Source organism: Atractosteus spatula, chromosome 11 (genome assembly GCF_055471065.1).
Source record: "Atractosteus spatula isolate fAtrSpa1 chromosome 11, fAtrSpa1.hap1, whole genome shotgun sequence".
Classification (NCBI taxonomy): domain Eukaryota; kingdom Metazoa; phylum Chordata; class Actinopteri; order Semionotiformes; family Lepisosteidae; genus Atractosteus; species Atractosteus spatula.
Window position 1 is genome coordinate 41351012 of NC_142716.1, and position 25423 is coordinate 41376434.

At 35.6% G+C, this 25423-nt stretch overlaps 2 protein-coding genes across 3 annotated transcripts; one reads left to right on the top strand and one right to left on the bottom strand.

The window, feature by feature from the left end:
- Positions 1-1196: 1196 nt before the first annotated feature.
- Positions 1197-3426, bottom strand: tmem100a (transmembrane protein 100a). Its single transcript, XM_088927447.1, has 2 exons — positions 3355-3426; positions 1197-2508 (listed from the first exon to the last, which is right to left on the bottom strand). Exon 2 carries the CDS (start codon positions 2414-2416, stop codon positions 2012-2014), a length of 405 nt encoding a protein of 134 aa, XP_088783573.1. The 5' UTR covers positions 2417-2508; positions 3355-3426; the 3' UTR covers positions 1197-2011.
- An 8112-nt stretch (positions 3427-11538) lies between these two features.
- pctp (phosphatidylcholine transfer protein) lies at positions 11539-19285 on the top strand. 2 transcript variants are annotated; one of them, XM_088927653.1, is made up of 6 exons: positions 11539-11702; positions 13347-13464; positions 16343-16422; positions 16772-16943; positions 17504-17571; positions 18401-19285. In XM_088927653.1, exons 1-6 carry the CDS (start codon positions 11574-11576, stop codon positions 18485-18487), a joined length of 654 nt encoding a protein of 217 aa, XP_088783779.1. In that variant the 5' UTR covers positions 11539-11573; the 3' UTR covers positions 18488-19285. The 2 variants fall into 2 exon arrangements, with proteins under 2 accessions (XP_088783779.1, XP_088783780.1); XM_088927654.1 differs by lacking the exon at positions 16343-16422 and having other exon boundaries at positions 16788-16943.
- The last annotated feature ends 6138 nt before the right edge of the window (positions 19286-25423 follow it).

The following is a 25423-nucleotide window of genomic DNA, read 5'->3' on the forward strand; positions in this document are numbered from 1 at the left end:
CCAGCATCCTAAATTATACATACTGTATACATATAATTAATATTTTAATATTCAGTAGCTTTTCAGGATTGGAGATTAAACAACTAAAGTTTCCAAAGGGAGGAACATTGTAGGCAGTAATTTTTATCTCCTCTACTTATGCAACAAATCCCTAATGGGAATACAGTCTGCTGTTTGGGAAGGTAGGTTGTTGACTGAAGAGTGAGGTTCAATAAGGGGATCAAGTCTTCTGGCACCACCTGTTTAATTATTTATCATGTCATCCTTTTTCCGTCTTCGTTTCTTCTTAATTGTAGGTCTTGGCGACACATTATTTGGAAAGTAGATACCCTTGTGTTTTAACAACCTCTAAGTGATTAACATGAGATCCTAGGGTCAGGTGTCAAAGCAACGCAACAGCTTCTTCCTCCAGGAGGTTTGCCTCGACCGGTGATAAAGTTAGCCCTCAAAAAGTGACAAAGTGTGTTGTTGGTGCCTCTCTGACGCAAGCAATAATTTTATTATAGTGTCTGGTGTCACGGGGAAGCGTAGCAACGCAAATGCTGCCTATAAATATAACTGCTAGTTGCACAGACTGTGCTATTTAAAACTAAAGTGAGCCAAACTGATCAGTTAAGAGCTTTCTTTTACCGGGGAGTATGCACACTACAAACCAATGCTTAAAATCGAAATAGAATTACAAATAATTAGCAATTATAGTTTTGAAATCCATTATGTGGCATTTCAATTCCATTTTTACAATATTCATTTAATATGATGGTACATACTGTGAAAGGAGAAGAAAAGTTATTTCTGAATTATTTCCATTTGACATAATACAGTTAATGCTGAGCAGACATACAGTATACTGCACATGGACATAACTGCACAGAACAAGCCGATTGTTTTTATCATGCTTACAAATGCTTTTAACTTTATTCCTTACTAGACCACAGGCTTTTGGCTATCCAGCTGCAGCACCCCATATGGAAATGTGAATTATGTAGTAGGTGTTTGTATTAAAATAATAATGGATTTACAGTATATATATATAAAAAATATTTTAAAATATCTGTGTATAAACATTTAGGTTATTATACAATATAATTATTTCTGAAAAACCAAAGTGAGAAATAAGATTCTTCAGCAATTTAAAGAAACAGAACCCATGTTCTATAGGTCATAATTTACACAAATGAAGAAACTGCTTCAATTACTTTCAATGACATTCACAGAAATGGTTGTTTTATTCATTTTAAGGCACTAGTAACAAGAGACTATTGAGTCCAATAAATTTACAACAGTTATAAATATTAACAAAATAATTAGAGTGACTGTTTCAGGAGAAATATTTTATGCTGTCAAATATAATTAACTCAGTAATTACAGAGAATAGACTATGACTGTGCTGTGTTAAGTTGCCAAATGATACTGTAGGTAAGACTCTGGCTCTAGTTACAAAGTTTTGGAGGACATAGTATTTAACTGTTAATAGTATTTTTTACAATATGTAGTTACTTCTTGTTTGATAAAGATATGATGATATCATAAAAATTAAATTCTTAAGTACCTCATTTCAGTGATTAGGCAAATAGCAATGCCACAAGTGAATAAAAACTGGCAGTCATATTTTCTTCAAATATGCGCTCAAAGCAGTCACTACAAATGTTTCATTGTTCTTTTTTCTTCCTTTTTTATTTACTTTTCATTCCATCAGCTAAATACCACAGGACATAGAAATAAATAAACGATAAACGTCCTATTCTCCATTCAACAGCAATTTGTCTTTATTCTGTTAGATTCTAATCCATTCAGGCTAGAAATCTTCCAGGCTATCCAGATGAGTCCAGCCTGTTATAATTCAAAGCAATGTCTTCAATGCTAGAATGTTTTATCACTTCTTTGGAGATCCTGGAGCAATCTGGGAGGTGGGTGCTTTTCATAACTGAAAGGGCATCAAGAAGACTCATCTCCTCAGTTCACAAACTCCCTGTGTTCCTGCTTCTCTTCCTTGTTAGTATTTTTTATTTTCTTATGCAAAGCTACTTCTTTGGCTCGCCATTAAGCCTGTCTGACTCTCACGCCTTTTGTCTTTCTTTCGTTCTTGTCTTACTTTCCAACACAAAGCACTGGAGCCCAGCAAGAGAAGTCCAGTGGATAGAACTACCAACCCAAGGATAGAGATAATCGATCCGTGTGAGTTAAAACTGTAGGCCACAGCTGTGACAACTATCCCAGCGATGAAGATGACTATTCCAAATGGGACCATACAACGGTAGCAGGAAAGCTCTGTTCCCCCGGTAGCAGCTGTCAGTTGAACCTCGTTGACCAGTGGGACAGTAGTCACCACACAGTCATTGTTATTGGTCTTTTCCATTATGACTCTTTCAGGAGCTTTGGGGACTCTCATTGTGTCTCTGCTGGATTCTTCTGGCATTGCAAATAGTTGCTCTCAATATTATGCTTGCAGAACCAATGGGTCCTTATTTCCAGTGGTCTTCAGGTCCTTTGTTTTCAGTATGTTCAAAGCTGTGCAGAAAAAAATTAAACTTTATCACACAATACCTAAGTAACCTACTCAGCTCCTCCAGACTACTCAAGTAATCTGAAAGACATTGATGGTATATAAAGTCCATGATTCTATTGATAATTCCTCCTTGTTTTGGGGTTGTAGATTTTATATATCTCACATTGTTACAAAAAAGGGTAATGTACTTGTGTATTTCCCTACACCATGTCTGCAGTCTGTACCATGGACTATACACGCTTAATGTACAATGAAAGCCATCTTCTCTTTAATAACTCACAGATGTTTGAAACTAAGTTGGGCCAACAAACAACAAGTACAGTAAATAAATAATGTAAATGCCTCCCTCTTTCCCATTGCCTAGAAAAGCGATGCTGATATTTCAAACAGTTACATGAAACACAGACTCTTGAAAACAATTTTGTAACAGTACTAAGTTGTGTTAAAAAGTTAATTACAAGACGCTATCAGGCTAAATTAGCAGTGGATTGTTCTCTAGTGTTTAAAATAAAGTAATAACGTGTGCTGAAAATGAGAACGTTTTGTAAAGATACAGAGAATGGTTTACAATACAGATTAATGAAAATTGTTTCTTTCCTTTTTCCAATTTTACCCTTAAAGAAAAGAACGTGCATTCGGTGTAATAAAGATGTGTGCAACTTCAGCCAGGTAATCATTAAGACGTAAGCGAACATGCGGTTAAGTGCTCATTGATAATAGAAAACATCTGACATTTACCAATGCATGGCACATACTGTACGTACAGCACAACCTCCGCTGTACAATTAGTTGTTTTCGGCTGTTCGGCTGTTATAGCTGTTTACAGCTATAAATCGAAATAAACTTACCTCAAGCTTTCGCTCTCCATTACAGACCTTTATTCAAGATGTGTAGTCTGTTGTGTGTCCCTCACTTTGCCCAAGAATCGAAAAATAAATGAGAAGGACTCCACAAGTATGTTACAGCAAACGTGAGCTTGTATTCCCAAGCAAGCTTTCTTCTGAAGAAGGAAATTTGCGATCTTTTGATGCGTATATATTTTAGCTTTTTGTTTGTGACCTAAACAAAGTAATCAAGAACTTCGATTAACCTCTCTTGCAGTCCTTCTTCGCGTTGCTTTATGCTTTCCAGGGCTGCTTTCAGTAATGTTGCTCTGCCGGCGCTCGATTAGGGAACCCGACTCTCATTCATCGGATGTCCCCTATGTGCTCCCTGGTGTGTAAGAAAGAGTCAGTTTGAATACCATCATCTTAGGAAAGCAAGGACGTTTAAAATTTGTCAGTGACTCAGGAGGGGAGTTTCTAAGTAGCAAACAACGCTGAACTCTTTTTTTACTCCATTTAACGCATCTGAAAGACAAGTTTTAACCCTTTTTAAAACGCAGTTGCCACGCATCCGTTATACTGTATACTGTACTTTATTCTATTTAGCAAATTTCTGCAATTCCCTTCTTAGTACACATTTCAGGAACAAAACAGAAAGCATTATTTCCCACCTTATCATGCTATAGGAGACGTGGAATAAAATATTTAAAGTAATCTGTAAAGCACTGTAAAACTAAAAACAAACTGTTGCATAAGCATAGCTCAAATGTAGTTTTGTAAATTTGGATTACCTGAACAATGTACAAATGATGTGCAGTAAATGATCAAAATATAGAGCTTTATGCATGAAACAAAATTTGTAATCCAAGAAATTACAAAAAATCCCAAAGCCATCCTTATGTTTATTTGCCTATTTTGAGTGTGTTCCTAAGCATATTCAAATATAATAACAGAGCTTGGGATTATAGCATTCCTCTCTTGTTGATACTTTTATGAATTTGTTCTATAGAAGTGTAGGTTTTCAAACCTTATTCTATTATCATATCTTAGATAATCAACAATAAACCTCAGCAAGAAATATATATTGTATACTGTATATACAGTAGGTCTTTATGGAATGCTTGATTTCTTTATAACTCCCTATTTCAAAGTAAGATTTTCTAACACGTAGTCATTTGATATGGGGTGTTGTCTTGACCTTTTTCCTTCCTGAACTAGATCCCTTCCCAATTGAGACAGAGGATTTCCATGCAGGGATGAGAAAACATTGGCCCTTCCAATTCACTTCTTTGCAGAACTTTATTCCCACAGTCTAATTATTCTAAGCAGTCTTAGGCTGGAAGCCTATAGTGATTTTAAGAGGGTTTTTTTAAGGTCTTCCTTAAATGCTACTGCTTGAAATAAATCCTGGTTGTGAATTGTCTGTTTTTACTGATCTGCTTTTCTAACTGTTATTCATAGATCAAGGTGAGCAAACCGATCAAGTGCTATGGTGTAAAATTGAGCAAATATAATGTGTAGTCTATTTCACGTTTGGAAAGCATACTTTGATACATTTCTACATTGAAATGGCTAACGTTTGTGAACTCCAGCTGCTTACTGTACAGTATGTTTCAAACAGTTGTGCCAGTACACTATAAACTTTGTACAGTAGGCATCATTCCAGGGACAATCTAATTCAATTCTGGGAATATAGTTTTCCTTCAAAAACCAAGATGGCCTCCTGACTTACTTTTCTAAGATTTCATACCACTTCTGTTGAAAAAAATAACATTGCTGCCTCGCAGCACTGGGGCCACAGGTTCAATTTCAGTCCTGGGGTGCTATCTACAAGGAGTTTGGATGTTCTCCTTGTGTTTGTGTGGGTTTCCTCCAGGTGCTCCCGTTTCCTTCCTTGGTCTTGGTGTGAGTGTGTGCGTGTCTGTGTGTCTCCCCTGCAATGGACTTGCATCCCATCCCATTGCTCCTGTTGCTTGCTGAAATAGGCTCCATCTCCTGCTTCCCCATGACCCTGGATTGGAAGAAAATTAGATTAATTGTGGAAAATGGATGGATGGCTCTCCAAACCCTGGCAGGCATCATTCCAGGAACAAAAGTAATCAAAACATTGAAAAACTGTGTTCCTTTGTAAATGAAGATGCCACCTGATCAAACCTCTTCTTCTTACATTTCTTTTCAACTTAAATTTGCTATATACATTCTTTAAAAGCTTGGCTAATTCCTTTGCTGAATCAGTTTTTTTCTTTCATGATATTAATCAATATGCCATCATCTCCAGGTGTTTTTTTAATTTTCATGTGTATGATAACACATTTCCCTTACTTTGGGAGAGCCCCTGGTACTTGATCCTGATCTGAAATCAATACATACCTTTTAGTTTGTATTGTCTATATCCTGACACCTGCTGTTTAAATGTTGGTCTGTACAAGAGGTTTGGACAAGCCTTGCTGACTGTGCCCTCATATTTCAGGAAAAAAGATAATACTTATCAGCACAGTTGGAACAACCGATTTCATAACAGAACCCAGACAAATTAAAAAACTGAAGAAACACAAACTGGGGTTCATAATGTAAGTGGAAACTACAGGAAGTGCATTTAACACTCAGAACAGGGTTGTAGGTATCTGGTCTAAACTGCCCAGCCATTTTGTTGAAGCTGATACCCCAGTTCCTTTTAAGAAATAACTGGTGAGATCCTCAGATTATTTAACTACTTTTTATGTTCTGATCTATCAGATAACAGAAGTTTGCACTTTTAAAATAGTATTAATGTACTGGTAATTGTGTACAGTTTGCCTCTTATGTACAGTACAGTATGTATCCCATTGACCCTTTTCTACCTAGATACTGTATGCTGTAGGTAAACAACATGGTATACTTTATCATTCTCTGCCCCAATTCCCATCTGTAAATATGAGGTAAATGGGTAAATATGAGTTATCTGTATGCCATCTAGGGAAGATTAAGTTTCTCTAGTCTGAGTATGATATTTCAGACAAGGAATTTATCTGGTTTCTCTCATTTGTACTGCCTCTAGTTGAATCATAACCAAAACTGAACATAACATTGAAAACAGTCTAATTAATTAAAACTTAATTAGATTAATTAGATCTAATTTGATTAAAACTTTACATTATTAATTAGAAATCCAAATATTTTGTTTGCTATTTTAATGCCTGGAAGAGAAAGGTGATGGGTCCATATGAACTCCTTGATTTTTACTTATTATTACTTATTCTTCAGCACCCCAAAAAGGGCAATTACACAGTACAGTCCTGCTGTCTGCACATCATACAACAAATGTATTCAGAGTAAATTTCATTTGCCAAGTGTCTGCCCAGGTATAATGGATAATCATACTGTATATACTGTAGTGTATAAATCATGATGTGTCAATTGAACTGCAGAAACAGTGTTTATTACTTCACTTGCATCAGTATTGTCTCAAAACTGGATAGCTATACCAGAGACATCTATCATGACAATTTAGATGAGTAATGATCTTAGTATTAATCCCTGCAGTACTACAACAATCACCTAAATCTAGTCAGAGATAATGCCCTTAGCAATGCCCTGTGCTTTGTGGTTATCAACCAATTCCTTATCAACGAGCATGCATTATCTTGGATTCCTTATGTTTCAGTGTGAAGTTGAGTTTTGAGTTAAATACATGGTCACCTTAATAATACAATGTTTTAAAAATCCTTAAGAGATTCTGAATAGTTCTGCTTTGCCTCTGTTTGTAGTTCATGAGAACTATGGAGTGATCCAAGTAAAAGAGTTTGAAAAGAGCCTTGTTGAGAATGATAGTCACTCTGGCACTAAAGGTAAGCTACTATACATGCCAGCACAAGTGTTTTAAAAGGCAATCATTTACAGAGCTACATAAAGGTTACAAGTGGTAGAAGGCCATTTGGCCCACCATGCTTCTTTGGCAGCTAGTAACTTAATGATTCCAGAATCCCATTAAGCCATTCATTAAAGGTTTCATGGAGAAAGCTTAAACAATATAGCTACAGAGTGTGTTCCAGAATTACTGACTAAAGAAATTCCTTCTTTTGTGCTTGTAAACTGAATTTCGGTTTGTGTCCCAGGCAAATCGTATCATCTCAAAGATGTCAAAAAAAGAAATAACTCTCTGTCTGATTGCTATAACAGATTCAAAAGTCAAAAATAATAATTCCTAAGAATGTTATTATATATATTATTCCTAATATTGTTATTCTATCTTATGTGCCTTCACTTTTCTTATGGAAGTTCAGGACTGTATTGTAATGTTAAAAAATAGCTGGTAAAACTACACAACCTACTTTTCCTTTAATTATAGATTAAGTGATAATTTCCTCAGTAGCCCTTTAAATATTTATATATGAGTTTTTTTAGGTATTTGGTCATCAAAATTGTTCTATTATCTTTAAAACCGTAAATTCTAAGAACATCAAATTTATATAATGACTGTTAACAGAACTCTACCAATAGTCATTCAAACGAGAGGTACTGCCCAATTACTAATGTTCAAAGTGGAGAATGTTACATGTTGCAGGTAGCAGACACATCAGCAATAAATAAATTATGGGAAACACTGAGCATGAAGACGCTATCTATAAAAACACCTCTACTGTATCTTATGTTTATGTTGACAAAACTTAAAAAATATGGGGAAAATTAAAAAGGCAAACAATGTTAGTGTACAAAGTTACAAACTGTGAATTTAAATCATGCCATGTATTAAATTATATTATAAATCCATGTAACATTAATACAACCCTAGTGTGCCATTTTTGTCACCAAAGTACAAAAAAAATGTCTTCTGAGAATGTCCACTCTGACAAACAGAACTGAAAAAAGGGGACTTGTAAGTATTTAAATGCCTGAAACACACTCATAAATACAATGAAATGGACTTCTACAGAAGGTGAAACATGAAGCAATGGAAACTATAGTAAAGAGCATTTAAACTGGGAAAATGATGCACTTTTTAACACAAAGTGTTCAGGGTGGCTGGAACAAACTAAAAATAATGTTGTAGAAGCTTATATCCCTGGTTTCTTTCAACACTCACATAAACAAATGCTGCTTTAAAGGTTATGGGGGTAAAATGATTTTGAAGCCATTCATTTTGACAGCGCAGATGGCTGGACGGAAATACCGATTCTTAGGAACACAACACAGTATTCACTGCAGACTGCTCCCTCAAAGGGTTTTTCTCTTTGGCTGAAATTGCAGTGGTTTACAAGCAAATGATGATAGGCTTATACAGCTGTTTAGCTTCCACATCTGTAGACCTTTAGACCAGTATAGCCCTCCCAGGTAGTTGTGTTTATTTTCTTTGCTATATTGTAAATGTTTTGCCTGATGGTACAACTGAGTAAATCAAAAACACTTCAACATCTGGGCAGCACTAACGAAGAATATGTTTTAAAAGGGAGGACTAGAAAGTCAGATAGCCAGTTAGATACAGACAAAGACAATTTTTATCAGTATGAGCTGTGTGGTTTATATTACGCAAGACAGATTTTTCCTCTGCAGCTGCGTTTTTTTTTCTTTTCCCTTACTCTGTTAGCGGCTGGGATGCCTTTGTGTTTCAGATGATGGAATTAATTGCATGCAGATGTGACCTTCAGTCCACTCCATTGGCGTTTTCTGGGGCTCCCATGATTATTTCACAAAGTCAGCACAGCAACTGCATCAAGTAGGTGTTTCTGTTTCCCCTACGGCTGTCCTACCTACAGTACATTTCTCAGACATGCCTACATCGTAACTACCGTCTAATGCAAAAATAAAGGCTGAAGTAGTGGCTAAGTGCTCTGATAATCCACCATTGATTTCATAATCTTGAATAATAAATTTACAAGTGCTATACACAGCGTAAAACCATTTTAATGATGTCTAAGCTTAATTTATAACGCCCCATTTCAATTGATATGGGGCATTGTCCTTTTTGTTTTTCATTCCTGAACTACAGTAGTTCATTTTCCAACAAAAGCAGAGGATTTCCATTCAGCTGGAGGAAGCAGTGACTCCTCCTGTCTTCTCCTTTAGAAGACCTTATTCTCAAAGTCCTTAAATAACTATAAATACAATTACCTGAAGTTAAACAGCATTTACAGTTCTTCCTTCTTTGCCATACCTTGATTCTAAAAAGAAAAATACTGATGTGGATATCTTACATGAGAAACTGAGTTTGAGCTTCTACATTCTGACACCTTGAAATATCATTTTCCAAGCGTGTCCCAGATACTGTATTTTCTACACTTTACTTAAAAGATTTGGTAAATAGAAATACATTCAACCTTGCCTTTATGAAAGACAGTGGTGGACCCAGAGTGTAGCTTGTTACGTTACAGTGTGTAAAGCACACAATTCCAAGAAATATACAGTATCTTTACTTGTCTTGAGAGAAGCCATATAGGCAATGCTGGAACCTCAACCATGTGGATAATGATTTGGAGAAAGCAATTTTCTATCATACAGGAAAAACAAAGACATGAGAAGATCTGTCAGGTACTTGAGGGCCCAGTGGGCCTGAATATAGTTTCTACAGTATGCAAAAAAAAAGTCAGACTCCATGTGTTCGTATACACTTGAAAACACCAACAATAAACCAACAAAGATATTTATTCCAGAGCTTTTCAGAAAACACGTTAAGGATTTTATCAGTTTATGTCTTTTTCCTCTTAATTAAAGTTGTTAAAATCAGATAATAGATCATTAAAATGTTATAGTGCCAAAGGGAAAAAAAGAAAACAACTACACATAGAAAGAAGCCTTAATAACATCTAAGATCCCTGAAGTATATCAAAAAAAGACAACTGAGGAGTAGCCAGAGGGGAACCGCCTCACAGAACCTTAATAAAGTAATAAAGTAACCTTTTGTTTAGTCTGGTGCACTAAACAATAAACAATAAAGTTACAAATAATGGTGTTTACCAAATAAACTGATTAGAACGAGGATGTTGAATTTCTTTAAAATTATAGACATAAAAATTTGGATGACTCGAAACTTCCTTCATCTTAACTGTGACAAGACTGAAGTCATGCTTATTGGTACCCCCATCAACTTCGTAAAGCCAGTCCTGTAACCCTGTCTGTAGATGGCTCTGTACTTGAGCTTCAATCAAAATTGAAAAACCTTGGGGTTATATTCGATTCTGGCTTAACATTCGACCCACATGTACAGCATACTGTCAAAACATCTTTTTTTCACCTTAGAAATATCGCAAGACTACGCCCTATGCTATCATTAACTGTGGCTGAAAAGCTGATCAACATATTTGTATTCTCTCGAATTGACTACTGCAATGCTCTACTCCCTGGGGTATCTAAATCTACTCTGAACAAGCTGAAGTATGTCCAAAATTCAGCAGCCAGAATCCTGACCAGGTCTAGTGCAAGTGTTCACATTACTCCTATCCTGGAGTCCTTGCACTGGCTTCCGGTCAAATTCCGCATAGACTTTAAAATCCTCATGCTCACCTATAAGGCTTTACATGGCTTGGCACCTCAATACCTGTCTGAACTTTTATCGCCCTACTCCCCACCTCTTAACCTCCGCTCTTCAAATTCTGCCCTCCTTACTGTCCCCCAAGGCCGTCTACATTGTATGGGCGACAGGGCCTTCTCCTGCTATGCCCCCAAGCTCTGGAACTCTTTGCCCAAGGATATTAGAGAGTCATCTTCTCTAAACTCCTTCAAATCCAGACTCAAAACCTTCTTCTTCAGAAAAGCCTTTACTTAACTGGTTCCATTCTTCACCCCTCTGCTCTTCTTAATACCACCTTCCACGGTCTCCTCTATTGTTATTGTTGTATTGTTGTAATTATAATTGTGTCCTATCTTGTGAAATCTTCTTATTTATTGTTGTAGTCTTCTTATTTATTGTTATTGTCATCCTGTAAAGCGCTTTGAGAAGCCACCTTTAAAGGCGCTATATAAAATAAAGTTTATTATTATTATTATTATAGGCTCCTAAAACCACGACACTCCAATAATATTCCAGTGAAAGTTCTGAGATTTCATATCCAATGCAATACTGATAATAGCTTCATCGGCAACAATTACAGTTCTGCATATAACTTGATTTTTCTTCCTTAATGAAAGAAATCTTGAGAAGGTTGAAATGAAATACGGTATCGCGTCTAAACTAACTTCTCATTAGCTGGCATAGTGAGAGCAGGTGTCTACCGCAGCTAGGAGTCTGCAGATTTCTGCTCACATGATCGAGTTACACTGGTTTTGAAAACATGGCGCTGCAGTTCACCGAGGAGCAGTTTCAGGAAGCCTGGAAAGAACTGGATGAACCCCAGCTAGAAGGAGGATGGAAGTTCTTCACAGAGACGATGGGAATAAAAATTTACCGGCTTTACGATAAGGTAGATTTATGAATTTTGTGAAGCTGCTTTGAATATGAATACGTACTGATAAACGAAAAATCATAAAACCTGTCAGACAATGCAAAATGTGCAAGCTTTACGAAATCAAAATTAAGCGCGGCATGTAAGGAAATATTTCAGTGGGCAGCTCTGTTCGTCGTTCTTCATCTGATAGACACTTATTTCTGGTTACCACAAGGGACTCTGCTGCTGCAACCCGGTGTATATCCCGGAAGCACGGGACACAAGGCGGGACTACATCCTGAGCTGAACGCCAGTCTCTAGCAGAATACACGGGCAATTCAGACACTTCAGAAAAACCACCCACCCTCCTTCCCTAAAACTCACGCGATAAGGGGGAGCATGCAGTCTTCTTTCGGTTTTGTGGTTTACTTTACTGTTAATATGAACACTGTTCAGAAGACGTGCTTCTACATTTATTTTTAAATAAAATGCATGATTATTCAATAGTAAGCCACGGTTTATAGTAGTTTTTCGTTTGAGGAAAGGTTTTAGGTATTTTTACCTAAAAGTGAACAGGGTAAATAAGCCTACGTATGCAGAACTATAATACGTTTATGCAATCTTTTTTTATAGGCTGAATAAACATTTTAATGTATTGATATACAAAACATCCCACAAGTAAAGAAGTATCACAGTGCAGGCCTGTAAATGTTTACATCAAAATCTATCTTGTTTGAATCTGTGACGTCACCACAAAGGGGCAAGACAAGAGAAGCACTTCTTGTTTGTTTTTTTTGCATAATTTTGAAACGAGTTACGTACTGTACGCAAAGCAAAATAAAACTATTAGAAGCTATACTAGAAAACAATGAATTTATAGATTATTGGTGTTATATGCTTGCATTATGATAAACGTATTCACATTTATATATACAGAATAAATTATATTTTCTCATCTTGCCGTTACTGTACATTTCTAAGTTTATTTAATAAAATAAAATTGACTTAAGACCTCGGGTTCATAGTTTCTGAATTCTGTAACTGAAAAAAAAACAAGAAATCACGGCGCTGTATGAAGGCCTTAACGCACACGTAACTATTTTCTGATAGGAGTGGCAGCACAAGTTTAACAAGTCTAATGCCCTTTAGTCTCCGCACAGCCTGCACGTAATGTTTTTTTTCTACTTTTCAAGTGGAACTACCCTCTAATTGTTCTAATGCCATTCACGATTCACAGTACATTTCAAAACCATAAGGGTTTAGCTGGTGTTACTAAGACAGAAGTAATAAGCAGAATGTAGCAGAAGAACATTCTTATCATACAACATGCTTATGTTCACTGCAAAATACCCCTAATTATTGTTTGTAGGTGTGTGATTTTATTTCGGTTAAGTAGTTTGCATTTTACCAATGGAACTGTGTTTGGAAAAGTGGGAAAAGACAGGAATAATAATAATACAAAAAGTAATAACCTGAAATACTGAAATTACTTTTTGTTATTTGACTGTGTGGTTATACACTGGAAACAAATTCAAGTTTGGAATATTTTGAGTGAATGGTTTTCAGAACATACTTGTCGCGCACAGTTGTAGGAATCTGTTAATCTTGCTTGATAAAATTGGCAACAGATTTACAGTATTTTATGTGTATATATTAACAATTCTTTCAACTTTTCAACAGCAAACGGGACTATATGAGTATAAGGTTTTTGGTAGTCTTACCAACTGCACCCCAGAGACATGTGCTGATGTATACATGGACTTAGAGTACAGAAAGACATGGGATGGATATGTTAAAGGTTAGTATATGCAGCATCTACCTTTCCAATCTGAATCTTTATGAATACAGCAATTTTACATTTGCTCTGTGGCAATTGATGGAATTGTATAATAGCAATACATTTGATAATGCAATTGCTAATTAGATAATAGGATAAAGACATTATACAGTATGTATAAAGAGGCACTGCTTTGACAATTTTTAAAATAACTTTTAATCGGTGTATCACTTCCACAGACATAAAGGCACTTCTTTTATAGATCTGTGGATTTAAAATCAACCTTGTTAAACAATTGAGATATATTGTCTCATCATCTGCATAAAACTTGCAATGACACGATTTTTCATTGAGTGCTTCAGTTCCACAATTTCATTCCTGCAGTAACTTCAGAGCAACTCAGGAGGGAATCTTGCGAATAGAGAAAACCGCTAGGTCAGGATGCCTCTACTGAGCATGAGGCTGAAATCTTATTACAGTACACAACTGCTTTTGTGTAACCAGAGCAAGAAAACATTAATTGTTCAGTTCTTTTTCCAAGATGATTGTGTTGTGGTTGCAAAGAATTTTTGAGCACATAATGTCACATTGTTTTCACAGTCTCACAACTGTTTTCCAAATATTTATAAGAAATACAAATGGATTTGTATGACAATGTCCTTTTTTTTACAGAATTTACATTGAAGAAAAACTTCTTGTTGTTGTTTGCAAGTATTGTTTTAAGAAGAATAGCTAACTTTTAAGGTTTTAACTTAAAAAAGAGAAAAGTTCGATTATGAATTGTCAGGTTTCATTTAGGGTTCGAGTATTGTAATCACAAATGGATAATGACTGACTTGAAACATTATTTTCCAAGTTTTAAGTGGAGTGCTGCATTGCTTCTAAGAAATGCTTTCTTTGATTTGCAAATCTTTCTTCCATTGTCTTCAGTCTTCAAACAGTCCACCAGGTAATGAAAGCTGGCACTTTTGAAATAGAACAGCTGTTTGTATTGGTCTCCCTGTTGTGTTTTGTTGCTTTTGAAATAGTCTAGTCAGATGTAAGTAGTTTGTTGTGAAGAGGCGCCATCATGCATCTGTTATCTTCTTCCCTGTGAAACTGTTCTGCCTGTGTAACAGGTCTTGTCACATACTGTAGTATGAGATTATTATGGTGATGTACTTTTCTCAGAAGTCTCGAGAATTCAAAATTCCTACACCAAGAGCCTGGAGTTTACAAATAAATGTGACATTGGTAATTATTTTCCAGTAATTGCTAATTATTATCAATCCCAACTGGCAACCGCCTGAATTGCCAGTTGGAATTGCTAGTTGTTTTAAGGCTCTGCTCTCCAGGTATGAGTTCTGTGCCATTCAGAAGAGAATGAAACATGGATATGCTACTCTGATATGACCACCTGCAGACCTTTCATCGTTTATGTAATGTCATATCAGTCAAGACGGTATCACTGATGTCAGGCCTCTCTGACATCCAGGTCAAAGGAATTGTGTTGTTTTCTGGAAAGTCGATGGAGCCCTGGCTGATTAATGTCAGCCCAGTTCTGGAGGATTGCAACCAGTTTAGGGAAACACTGTCACAGTCAGTTATTGACACAACATAGGCTCAGGCTAGCAACGTCTGGATAATTGGCCTTAACAAGTAAGGTCCTTTACTGGAAGGGTTCCGGCCCTTTTGTCATAGTGAGATTCTCCGCTGCTTGTGTGCTCTGTTCGAGTGTGGTGGTAACTGAGAGTCAGCAGGTCAGAACAGGGGAGCCAACTTTTAAAGAGTCTAGAGTTACTTTAGTCAGGAAACAACATTTTACTGTGGTTTGTCCCTCCCAGTCTTAGGTCTGATTTCTTACTCAAGGTGAATTATATAACTCTGTAATTCGAAGAGAAACTTTGTTTAAAGAGACATAGTATTCTCTTGAAAAGAGACAACAAGCCTGAAAAGGCATCTGTATGAGATTTTTAATTCTTTTGCAGTGTCCCCCTTTGTAAATTACTTCAACTGTAATTATTTTTTTTACCAGCTTGCAAAATCTGTAAATGAGTCAGACTTGCTTAGATATGTTTCCTTGGCGTCAATAGTGCAGTTATTTTTCAGTAGCTAGAATAATTGGGAGATGAACAGGCTGTATGAAGAAAAAGTAGTTATTTCATTAGTAACACATTCTTGGCTTCAGATAATGCTAAAATAATGGAAAAAAACAAAGCTGTCCTACCAATAGCTGAGCTTACATATATTTGTTTTAAAAATTACGATGAATGGGGAAATAATCAGGATTTGTATGTTCTGCATATCTTGTGGAAGTAGCTCACAGATACTGTACCTTAAGAAATACACCCGATCCCATACTGTATATGAAAATGTGCTTGCTGCAGGGTTAATCTTCATCAGATATTACAAAATAAAAATTCAGGAAATTATCAGATGCGTGCTGAGAACTGCGTAATGTCGGACTTCAAATGCGCAAATCCTGACTTTTGTGTGTTGTCTATTTGCTTGGAACTGCAGGATAGCACATTTTTGGAAACTTGTTGTTTCAAATCATACTGCCCAGGTGATTAAAAGGTTTTGAGGGAACTAGTTGTTTTATCTATGCTGACAGAGAGTGTGATAAACAAACAATATCTGGCATAGAGATAGATTCCACCTTTCGATAGTGGAAACGTAATTTCTAAGGCAGCACATATTCATTATGTTTAGCTGTTGAAGGAAAATGATTCCAAACCTAGTTCCAGCCAAGGATACAGAGAAAGTTGCATTCAGAGAAAACAAAAACAAAACAAAAAATCCTATGTAGTTTTCAGACATGGCAAAAAAAAATGTCAATGAGTATTTATTTTTCAATTGCTTTGCCTAATAGTCATGGATTTTGTATCTAATGTTTTTTTTTCATTTTTGAATTCATTAGAGCTCTATGAAAAAAGCTATGCTGGGCAGACAGCAATTTACTGGGAGGTGAAATACCCTTTTCCTCTGTCAAACAGAGACGTATCCTTTTCCTATTATAGCTCAGTTTCTGTGCCAACAGACATTTGGCTTAATTTTGCTGCTGGCCATGATCTGTACTTATACTTTTTAAAGATTTCATATGGACACATTTACTTTCTTTTTACTTTTCAGCATGTAATTAACATATAATTGTTTCTAAGCTAATTTTAGGAATGATTGTTCAAAAATAAACACTTTTTATACGTACCATAAAGTAAATGTAGATCTAGACATTTCTAAATGTCATCACATTAACTGGTATCAAGTATCCTTTTTGACAGTATCTCCATTTTTCCTTTGTAATGGGTTTAATGTAGTATCTCTCCAGCTTCTTTAACTTTGTGCTACGTATGTTTATGTGAGAGAACGGCGAGATCTGGACATCAATGGAAGAAAAATCTATGTCATGTTGGCAAAGAGTGCCTCAGATTCCCTGTGTCCTGAGAAGTCTGGAATCCTCCGAGTGAAAGACTATAAACAGAGCCTGGCCATTGAGAGTGATGGTGACTGTGGCACTAAAGGTAACTGTTCCAGTTATTGCTGTTGAACATAGTAATTTGTGGCAAAAATGTTTTTCAAATCTTATGCTTTAGAGCTACGTGTAGTATTATTGCACTCAGTAAGTGTTAGGTTAAATGTTCACTGAAACAATGTAATCTTATTCCTAGGTCACAAACTGGACAAACTGAATGATTTCTGAGTTCTTTTGTTAGATGAGATTATCATATTGGTTCTGCCCATTCTTTTATTGTTTCTGTGAAGATTAATGATTTTCACTATGCTTCTAAAAGACCATGGCATTTACTGGATTTTGAACCCACAACCCTCTGGTCCAGATTCTAGAGCCCTAACGACTACTCCATTCTGCTGTTGGGAACTGCTTTGAACTGGTAGCTTTACTCCTTTCAACAGTATCACAAAACGTAAAACATAAAATTTCATTTTTTAAATATATGGGATTGAGTGTTCAAAAGAATGCTGGAATAGGTTATAAAACATCTAAGGATGTGTGGTATAGTCCTTTGTGTTTTGGCTTTTTGATACTGTTTTTTTCATCTATTTTTACTGGCTTCTATTTTAGTTTTCCTGAACTACTTTGATAACCCGGGTGGGATGATACCAGCTTGGCTTATAAATTGGGCAGCAAAGGTGAGTTTTCGTGGTCTCAAATACTTTTCTAGGTCTTCCTTTTTCTTCATAGAGTATAGTTTTTAGCCAAAGTTTTATCTTTTGAGAGTACTATGATAGTTTGGCTAAGCCTGACTAAGCCTGCGATTATTTTGCTTTCCTGTTATTACAGAAAATGAAATAATGAAATATGTCCTGGAAACCCCAGCTCATGACAATACAGGGAGCTGGGTAGAACACTAGTTCTTAAAAAGACAATGCTGTGTCCTCTGCAAAGCTGATTTGAAAGGTTTTTCTGCTTTACTGCTTTCCTCAAGACTTACTGGTTTAGAAGCAAATGGCGATAGATGCACACACAAAGAGCTATTCAGTTTCCACATCTGTAAAATTATAGCACCTCCTCACCCTTTGTTTATATGTGTTTATTTCCTTTACTGGGATGTTGTAAATGTGAAGTTAGATGGTCTAGCAGAGTAAATCCAAAACAAGAATCTCACTTAACAGCTGGGGAATGCTAATAAAAAAGATATACTTTTTTTTTAAAGGGGATGAGAAACAAAGTAAAGTAAGCAGTTGGCCAAAGATGAAGACACTTTTCTGAATAGAAAACAAAATTCGTGCTCTGCAGCTGCAGATTTTATTTTATTTTTCCTTAGCCAGCTCTGTTAGTGGCTGGGATGCCACTGAGTCTTACATGATGGAATTAATTGCATGCAGATGTTTCACACATTGCTTCTTTGATGTGGACTCCAATCCACCCGGTTGGGTTTTTCCAGTGCTCCCATGATTATTTCATGAAGGCAGTATAGTGTGAATCTGCTTCAAGCAGGTGTCTCTGTTTCCTCTGCAGACCGGCGTGCCATCATTCCTCAAAGACCTGCAGGAGTCCTGCAACAATTACCCTGACTACTGTAAGAAGGCAAAATTAAAAAGCTAGGGGTCAGGGCAGTGTGCCTTTCGTATATTTCCTAGAATGCTACAAAGCTCAAGAATAATTCTTCAAATTTTTTGACTGGGCATTTAATGGGGTATTTCAATGGTGTTAATATACATATTCTGATAAAGCTTAAGGTGCTTATTTTTACAGTATATTCAGGAAAATGTAGTTAATTTGAAATTCTGCTTTAGATTTAAAATTTGCTGCTATATGTGTTACACTGGATACATTAATCAATTAACTTTTAAAGGACTTTTTATTACATTGCAGTTCTTGAGAATTAAAGTATGGTAAGTTTTCAATGTACGCCTGCCTGTTGGTACACCACAAATGTTTACATAAGTACTGTATGTGTGATATATATTTGGTTACTTAAGTAAAGGAAACAAAGGTGTTTTAGGGAGTCCAGGTGTTTTATCATTCAGATGTACCCCAAGTGCACTGTGAGTGAAGTCATAAGTTGTTCTAAACCACTGTAAACCAGATAAACAAAACAGTTCGCTGACTACTGTAGTTTCTATTTACCTATCCCTCAAAATTAATTAAAATTGTTCTTGTTGTAGGGCAGTTCTACTTCAAGATTGTTTCAGATGTTCCTGAAATGTCTTAATGAGTGAATGTTAAATATTATATGCATGAAAGATATTTCACCATATGTTTTACATAAGTTACTTAATGACTTCTCTGATTCATATGCATCTTGTGTATGGTAATGTACAGGCAGGCTAGTTTTTTTTCTGTGCGATTATGAGTAAGTTGTAAAGATTGTAATAAAAGTTCTCTACTTGCTTGAATAAATATATGGATTTATTTTCAAAATGTTCGTTTAAATCGGTCCTAAAAAATATATTATCACCAGATGAATAATCAAAGATACATTACAGTTCTTCCTGCTTTTAGTCAGTGAAGATAAAGGATTAAGGGTATTCAAAAACTGATTAATTTTATTGCACAAATTTCTATTGTGTGGTTAGTAAATTTTACATTTATTTAATTCTACATATCGTATTCTAATTTAAATAAATATTGGTTAAAAAATAGTCATATTTCTCCTTTCCAGTCACTTTGAGTAAACTGCATTGACTTTTTTGCTTTTGCATTAAATCACTAAATCCTTAAACAAGGGGTGAAACATTTGGAAACATTTCACCTAAAAAACGGGTTCACCAGAATTTATGCAATCTCATAATTGACAGAGAAATCCCGTAGTAGTTTTGTATACACTGATAATTGTCCTCTTGTATGAACTTGAATAATTGGGCTCAGCATAGCTGGTAGCAAATAAAAAGAATCTTAAAAAATGGGAAACTATTTCTATTGATGTCTGGTATTAGTGCAATTAAGTCCTGAAATCATTGAAACAATGTCTGAATCGACCAGTAATTGGCAACTACCATGATTAGACATTTCCTGCAGTGTTTTGTTTTTTTTTAATCCAAAATGCTTCCGCATTTAACAACTCAAACATCAAGTTAACTAAGAGTTAACTGAGTTGCTTTCGTTTCATAGAGAGATACTTGTCACCCTTTTGTACTGTATGGTTGTTTGCATCATTTTTTTTAATTTGTTTACTTTTGAGTCAGATCTTGTCATTAGATGGGGGGGGGGAAAAAAAAGAACTGACACTTGATTTCACCTGCAATGCCAGATGTTACTGTAGGTCTGTAACAGATTCTCTGTTGTGACATCTTTGTACATTTATCTCACTTTCTGTTTTTGTCTGGAAAATATGTGTGCTCTCCACTCAGATAAATCTTTCCACTTTCTGAGTCATTTGTTTTTATCAAACAGCTCTTTGGTCACCTGTTCCATCTACTTCCATATTTCATTTGGACCAATCTTTTTTATTACATTTCCTTCTTATTGGTACCAGTGACAAGAACACCAACCCAACAGTTCAAAAAGAAACAGAGAACCTGAGCTATACTCTTAGAGTGTATTGACACTAGACTCATTTCAAATAAACCCACAGTAGTTCAGCTAGTTTGGTTTGAAACAATTGATCAATTTGCTGGATGTTCATATTTTACTTAGCTCAACTGTATTGAGTTTGAAAAGGACTAGAATTCATTTTCGTGATTCACTTATTGTCAAGGAAAATATATTTTTAAAAGAACAGACACTTGATTTCACCTGCAATGCAAGTTATGTCTATAGCACATCAGTATGTTGGCAGTTGTGACATCTGTTTACTGGCCACTTGGAATCAAGTAAATTTAATTCCTTTTAGACACAATGTTTATGTTTTTACATTAGATACATTGCTTAATGAGTTTTCTTAGCTTGTCTTGCATTTTGAAATACTTTTTTTGTTTGACCTTCATTGGAAGCAACATCTTGCACACCCTGTCTGTTATGACCTCTGAGACAAAATAGTAAATGCTTTTGTGTGTTATCAAGCTCCATCTGAATTTTACTGTCTGACATAATTTCTAAAAGCGCTTCTATCTCCTTACTCATCCATTGCTTCCCCTGGATATACTTACGTAACACATTTGCTTTAATCCAGGAAAGGTTTTTTTTTTTCCAGAGCTGTTATTATAATATAGTTCATTTCCTGATTGCAAACAAACCAAATCCCTTGTTTTGTTCACATTTATGTTTATAAAGTAAACTGTTCTCTGTCCAGTTGTCTCACTGGGCTTTGTTTGGTTCAGTTCAATGTAATTGGAGATGTGTTTACACTGTTCTTCAAGCCAGATGAACCCATGCACACTGTGATCAGGTCCTGAACGTTTAATAATACCCATCCATCCATTTTCTAACTGCTGCATCCACTTTTGGGTCTCAGGGGAGCCAGAGCCCATTCCGGCAAGCAGTGGGCACAAGGCAGGGTACACCCTGAATGGGATGCCTGTTCATCGCATGGCCACACATAGACACAGGCATGCACACACTCACAGCAAGGCCAGTTTTTCCAGAAGCCAATTAACCTACCAGTATGTCCTTGGGAGGAAACTGGAGCAACCGGAGGAAACTCGCATTACAGGGGAAAACATACAACTAATTGCAATAAACACCCCAGGTCCAAAATTTGGTCCCAAGGTTCCAGCGCTATGAAGCAACAATGCTAACAACTGCACTACAGTGACCTGTTCTTATAAAATATAACTATAAAATGGATTGATTAGTTGGTAATAAGTGGCAAAGCACATGCTATGAAAACATGGTTATTACCAAAATCCTTGAAGTATACTGTATTTGAAATATAATAATAATCTTAGACATACAGTAAATATTACATATAGCCTCAAATTAATTTTTAAAACAAAAATGGAATGGTCAATGTTATTGTTTCTAACTTCTGGTATGTAAGATAAACTATTTTGTCCTTTTAAATATTTATTTGACAGTATGTACTTGAGCAGTAGAACAATTTTAAGTACAAACATTTATTAACCATCTGGATTTGGTAAAATTGTTATCAAATCCAAAAATGCATTCACTGTGTTTTGGTCATAATAGATTTAGCATTTTTAAGTAAAATCTAATAATGTTCTAGTATTAAAACTAAATTAAATATTAATTACTTGTACAGTAAGCAGTGACTACATGCACTACAATGACTTCTAATAGTTATAGATTGTTCTCACTATTAAAACTATGTTCAGAGCTGTTGGAAACTTGTAAGAAACGATAGGGTTGATTAAATATACAGTACAGTACATTAGAGAGTTAAATAAAATGACTTGACTGCTTTCCAGCTCTTTGTGTTTATGCTGACCCCTGTGGCTGGCAGAATGCACACCAAACAGCTGGATCACAGCTGGATTACAAATCATTAAAGCCTTGTAAATCTTCACAATGAACTACAAACCATGAGCATCTCTTTACTGGGCCAACTGCACACTGTCAGTCAAACTGAATCAGACTGCTGATTAAAGCAGTATTTTTTCATGCTTTGTTTGTCTCACTTGCATCCGTGGAGATTAATTGGGGAGTGTAGCTTGTTTGTAGGCTTCTGGAAATAAATCCTTTTTTTAAGGTGCGGTTTCCTGCAGAGATAATGTTCTCCTAAAGACTTTAGTTGCTCAGACATTCTTGTAACTGATTCACGACAATGAAACTACTGGGAGTGAATTCCCAAGAAACTCTGAAATCGTGTTTGTCCAGACATCTAATTATTCCTTATTATTTCCATCTCTTAATGAGAAAAGGGGCTGTCACAGATGCTGTATATGATGCATTATTTTAATAAATACAGATTAAAATAAATTATGTGAATTATACCAGCAAATGCTAGACTGTGTTCATACACTAGTTATCCTATGATACAACTGTTTCACTGAAAGCCTAAATGATTGATGATCTATCTTATTTTTCAATATATGCTTTGGCATAAGTTTGTGTATTGTAAATATATATTTTTTGATGTTCTGTGTATTTTTATTAGTGCTCTTCTAAGCCTTATGCAAATATAGTTGTTGGCTGAACAGGTAATATGAACATGGACCCAAACTGCAAAAAGAACAAGAAAGCTGTTGTGAAAACAATTATAGTTTCTGGGTCATTTGATTCTATTGTGATTCTTTACATTTGATATCTTTTTAAACTGATTTAATTTAAAATGTGACTGAGTCTTTGTTTATGTTAACAATAGAGGGGATGTTTGCATTACTTTGGAAACTGTTAAGGCTCTCAAGAAATATGGTATAGTTGGGAATGTGCCGAATTAACCTCAGATACCCAAGACTCCTGTAATGATCGATTTATTTCATGGTCTTGCATGTTTTTGAGTATAGTGGGGAATCGGGGTACTCTGGTTAACCTGTAGATACCATGTAGAAAGAATGGTATAATATCTCTTTTTTAACTCTTGATGAATCTCTTCTAACACTTCTTGATGGAGATCTTTAACTCTTCACCTTGTTCTATTGTAAAACATTTCCAAAGGGATTTTTATAATCAGTTTAGCAGCTCACTTAAAAACTATAGTTATCACAGTAAAAACTATTTGTTATCATTCATCAGTTGTACATAAAAATGTTCAGATTAAAAAAAGCAGTGTGGCTTTGTTTTGCTTTGCTGACGTACGAACAGAGCAGAGCTGTTCTGGGAAAATGTCATAATGTGCTTTAAATCTGATTGAACTTTCATAATCCTTTATATTTCATCATCTGAAGATACCTTTATCACAAAATTAACTTTTGATAGGGAAAGTAGATCTATTTGATTTGATAAAACTCAATCTATTTTAATACATGTAATCCTTTACTCAACAATTCACAGGATTGTGCAAGGATTCCAGTCTTCAAACTTAAAAGACATTTGCCACACATAAAGCTCACATGGATGTAACATACTACATGATATTACGTCAGTTAAACCAGTTATCCTCTTGCTGTTATTGTAAACTAGTGACTCAAATTCTCAGAATCTTAACATCTAGAAAAGTAAAAACATTGTTTGAGATTGAATTACTTATACATTCACATTGAAAACACTTGATTTGTAATTTCTGCCATTGCCTAATTATCAAGAGGGAAGCTCACCTCAATGTTTGAAGAAGGTTTGAAACATTTTGACAGTTTAATATGCAATGACTCCATTGAGAGCAGGATGCTACAGATAAATATACTGTACTAAATAACATATTTTTCTTGCAGGGGTTTATAATCTCTTAAAGTATAAGAGAAATCATGTTTATTTCATGATTTTTGTTGTGTCATTATCACAATCAATTGAGGTATGGCAGACGTAAGAGTCTAAAATCAGCATCTTTATACACCAATTTGATCTATTTTCCCACCCGACAATGTCTTTATTTCCCAAAGGTGAAGCTTAAAAATCATGGCCAAAAAATCCAGCTCTTTTAATTGAAGATCTATGCAGCTAAATTTCATACTCGGACAACTATGACTTTTTCATTATCTCAGATGAAAGTGATCAATTTGTTCTTCTATGGCAGCTTTAGAATATATTTCCCCTGAGAAAGTCTGATCTGCCAACCTCTTTGATAGAAGTAGATGTCTTGTTTACAAGTGACATACAGTAGGTAAGTCCCACTGTTTCTGAAAATTGATCGACAGTCTGACAGCAGCTCCTAGATGACTATTTGTTTGTTACACAGTGAAGGAAAATACAGCATTACATAGTGTAGGATCAGTGCTATTTATTTTTAAATGTCATGTTGTGATCCATTTTCTACGTTTATGTTAATTGGCGCTGGAAGGCCTACCTTTTACAGCTTATTTCCAATGGAGGACTTTTCACTTACCTCATGAAAATGTCAGACATGAGGTGCAACTTTGTATCCTACTATATTATGTAATTTGAATGGTAGCTTACAGTTTTGTGTATATAGCACTATTTTTAGCATCTATTTAGCATCTATTTTTCACGTGGGAACAAAAGCTTCGTTTTAGGTTGTGGTGACTGTGGTTAAGTTATTTCTTAACTATAATGTACAAAAATAAAAAAAAAATTCAAAGGGTTTCTAAATATTTTTTACAGTACTGTATTCTAAAATTTAAATGTGTTTGATAAAAAAACACTATTTAAAATAGTTCTTTGGTTGAAAATAAACTGATCACAGGGAGAGCAGGGAGGCAGTAGTTTTGTGCGGTTTTGATCACCACGTACAACTACCTTATGTTAAAGTAATTAAAAAAAATAATATATGTTATATCCAAAAAAAGTATATATGCTGGGTGGCGTGGTAGCGCAGTGGTAACCATTGCTGCCTCACAGCGCTGGCACCCCAAGTTCAGTTCCTGGGGTGTGTAGAGTTTGTATGTCCTCCCTGTGTTTGCATGGGTTTTCCTCCAGCTTCCCTGATTTCCTTCCACAGTCCAAATGCATATTGTTTGGTTAAGTGCCTTCTGGGAAAAACTGGCCTTGGTGTGAGAGTGTGCCCTGCAATGGACTGGGGTCCCATCCCCAGGATGTATCCAGCCTTGCGCCTGTTGCTTGTCTGGATTGGATCCGTGACCCTGA

What these genes read in the sequence shown, in the direction of transcription:
- tmem100a (XM_088927447.1), bottom strand. Translation starts at nt 2,416, where the DNA reads ATGCCAGAAGAATCCAGCAGAGACACAATGAGAGTCCCCAAAGCTCCT.
- pctp (XM_088927653.1), top strand. Translation starts at nt 11,574, where the DNA reads ATGGCGCTGCAGTTCACCGAGGAGCAGTTTCAGGAAGCCTGGAAAGAA. An exon ending in TTCCTCTGTCAAACAGAGAC is followed by an intron (nt 16,423 to 16,771) that starts GTATCCTTTTCC and finishes CTTTGTGCTACG; the next exon opens with TATGTTTATGTGAGAGAACG. An exon ending in TGGTGACTGTGGCACTAAAG is followed by an intron (nt 16,944 to 17,503) that starts GTAACTGTTCCA and finishes CTTCTATTTTAG; the next exon opens with TTTTCCTGAACTACTTTGAT.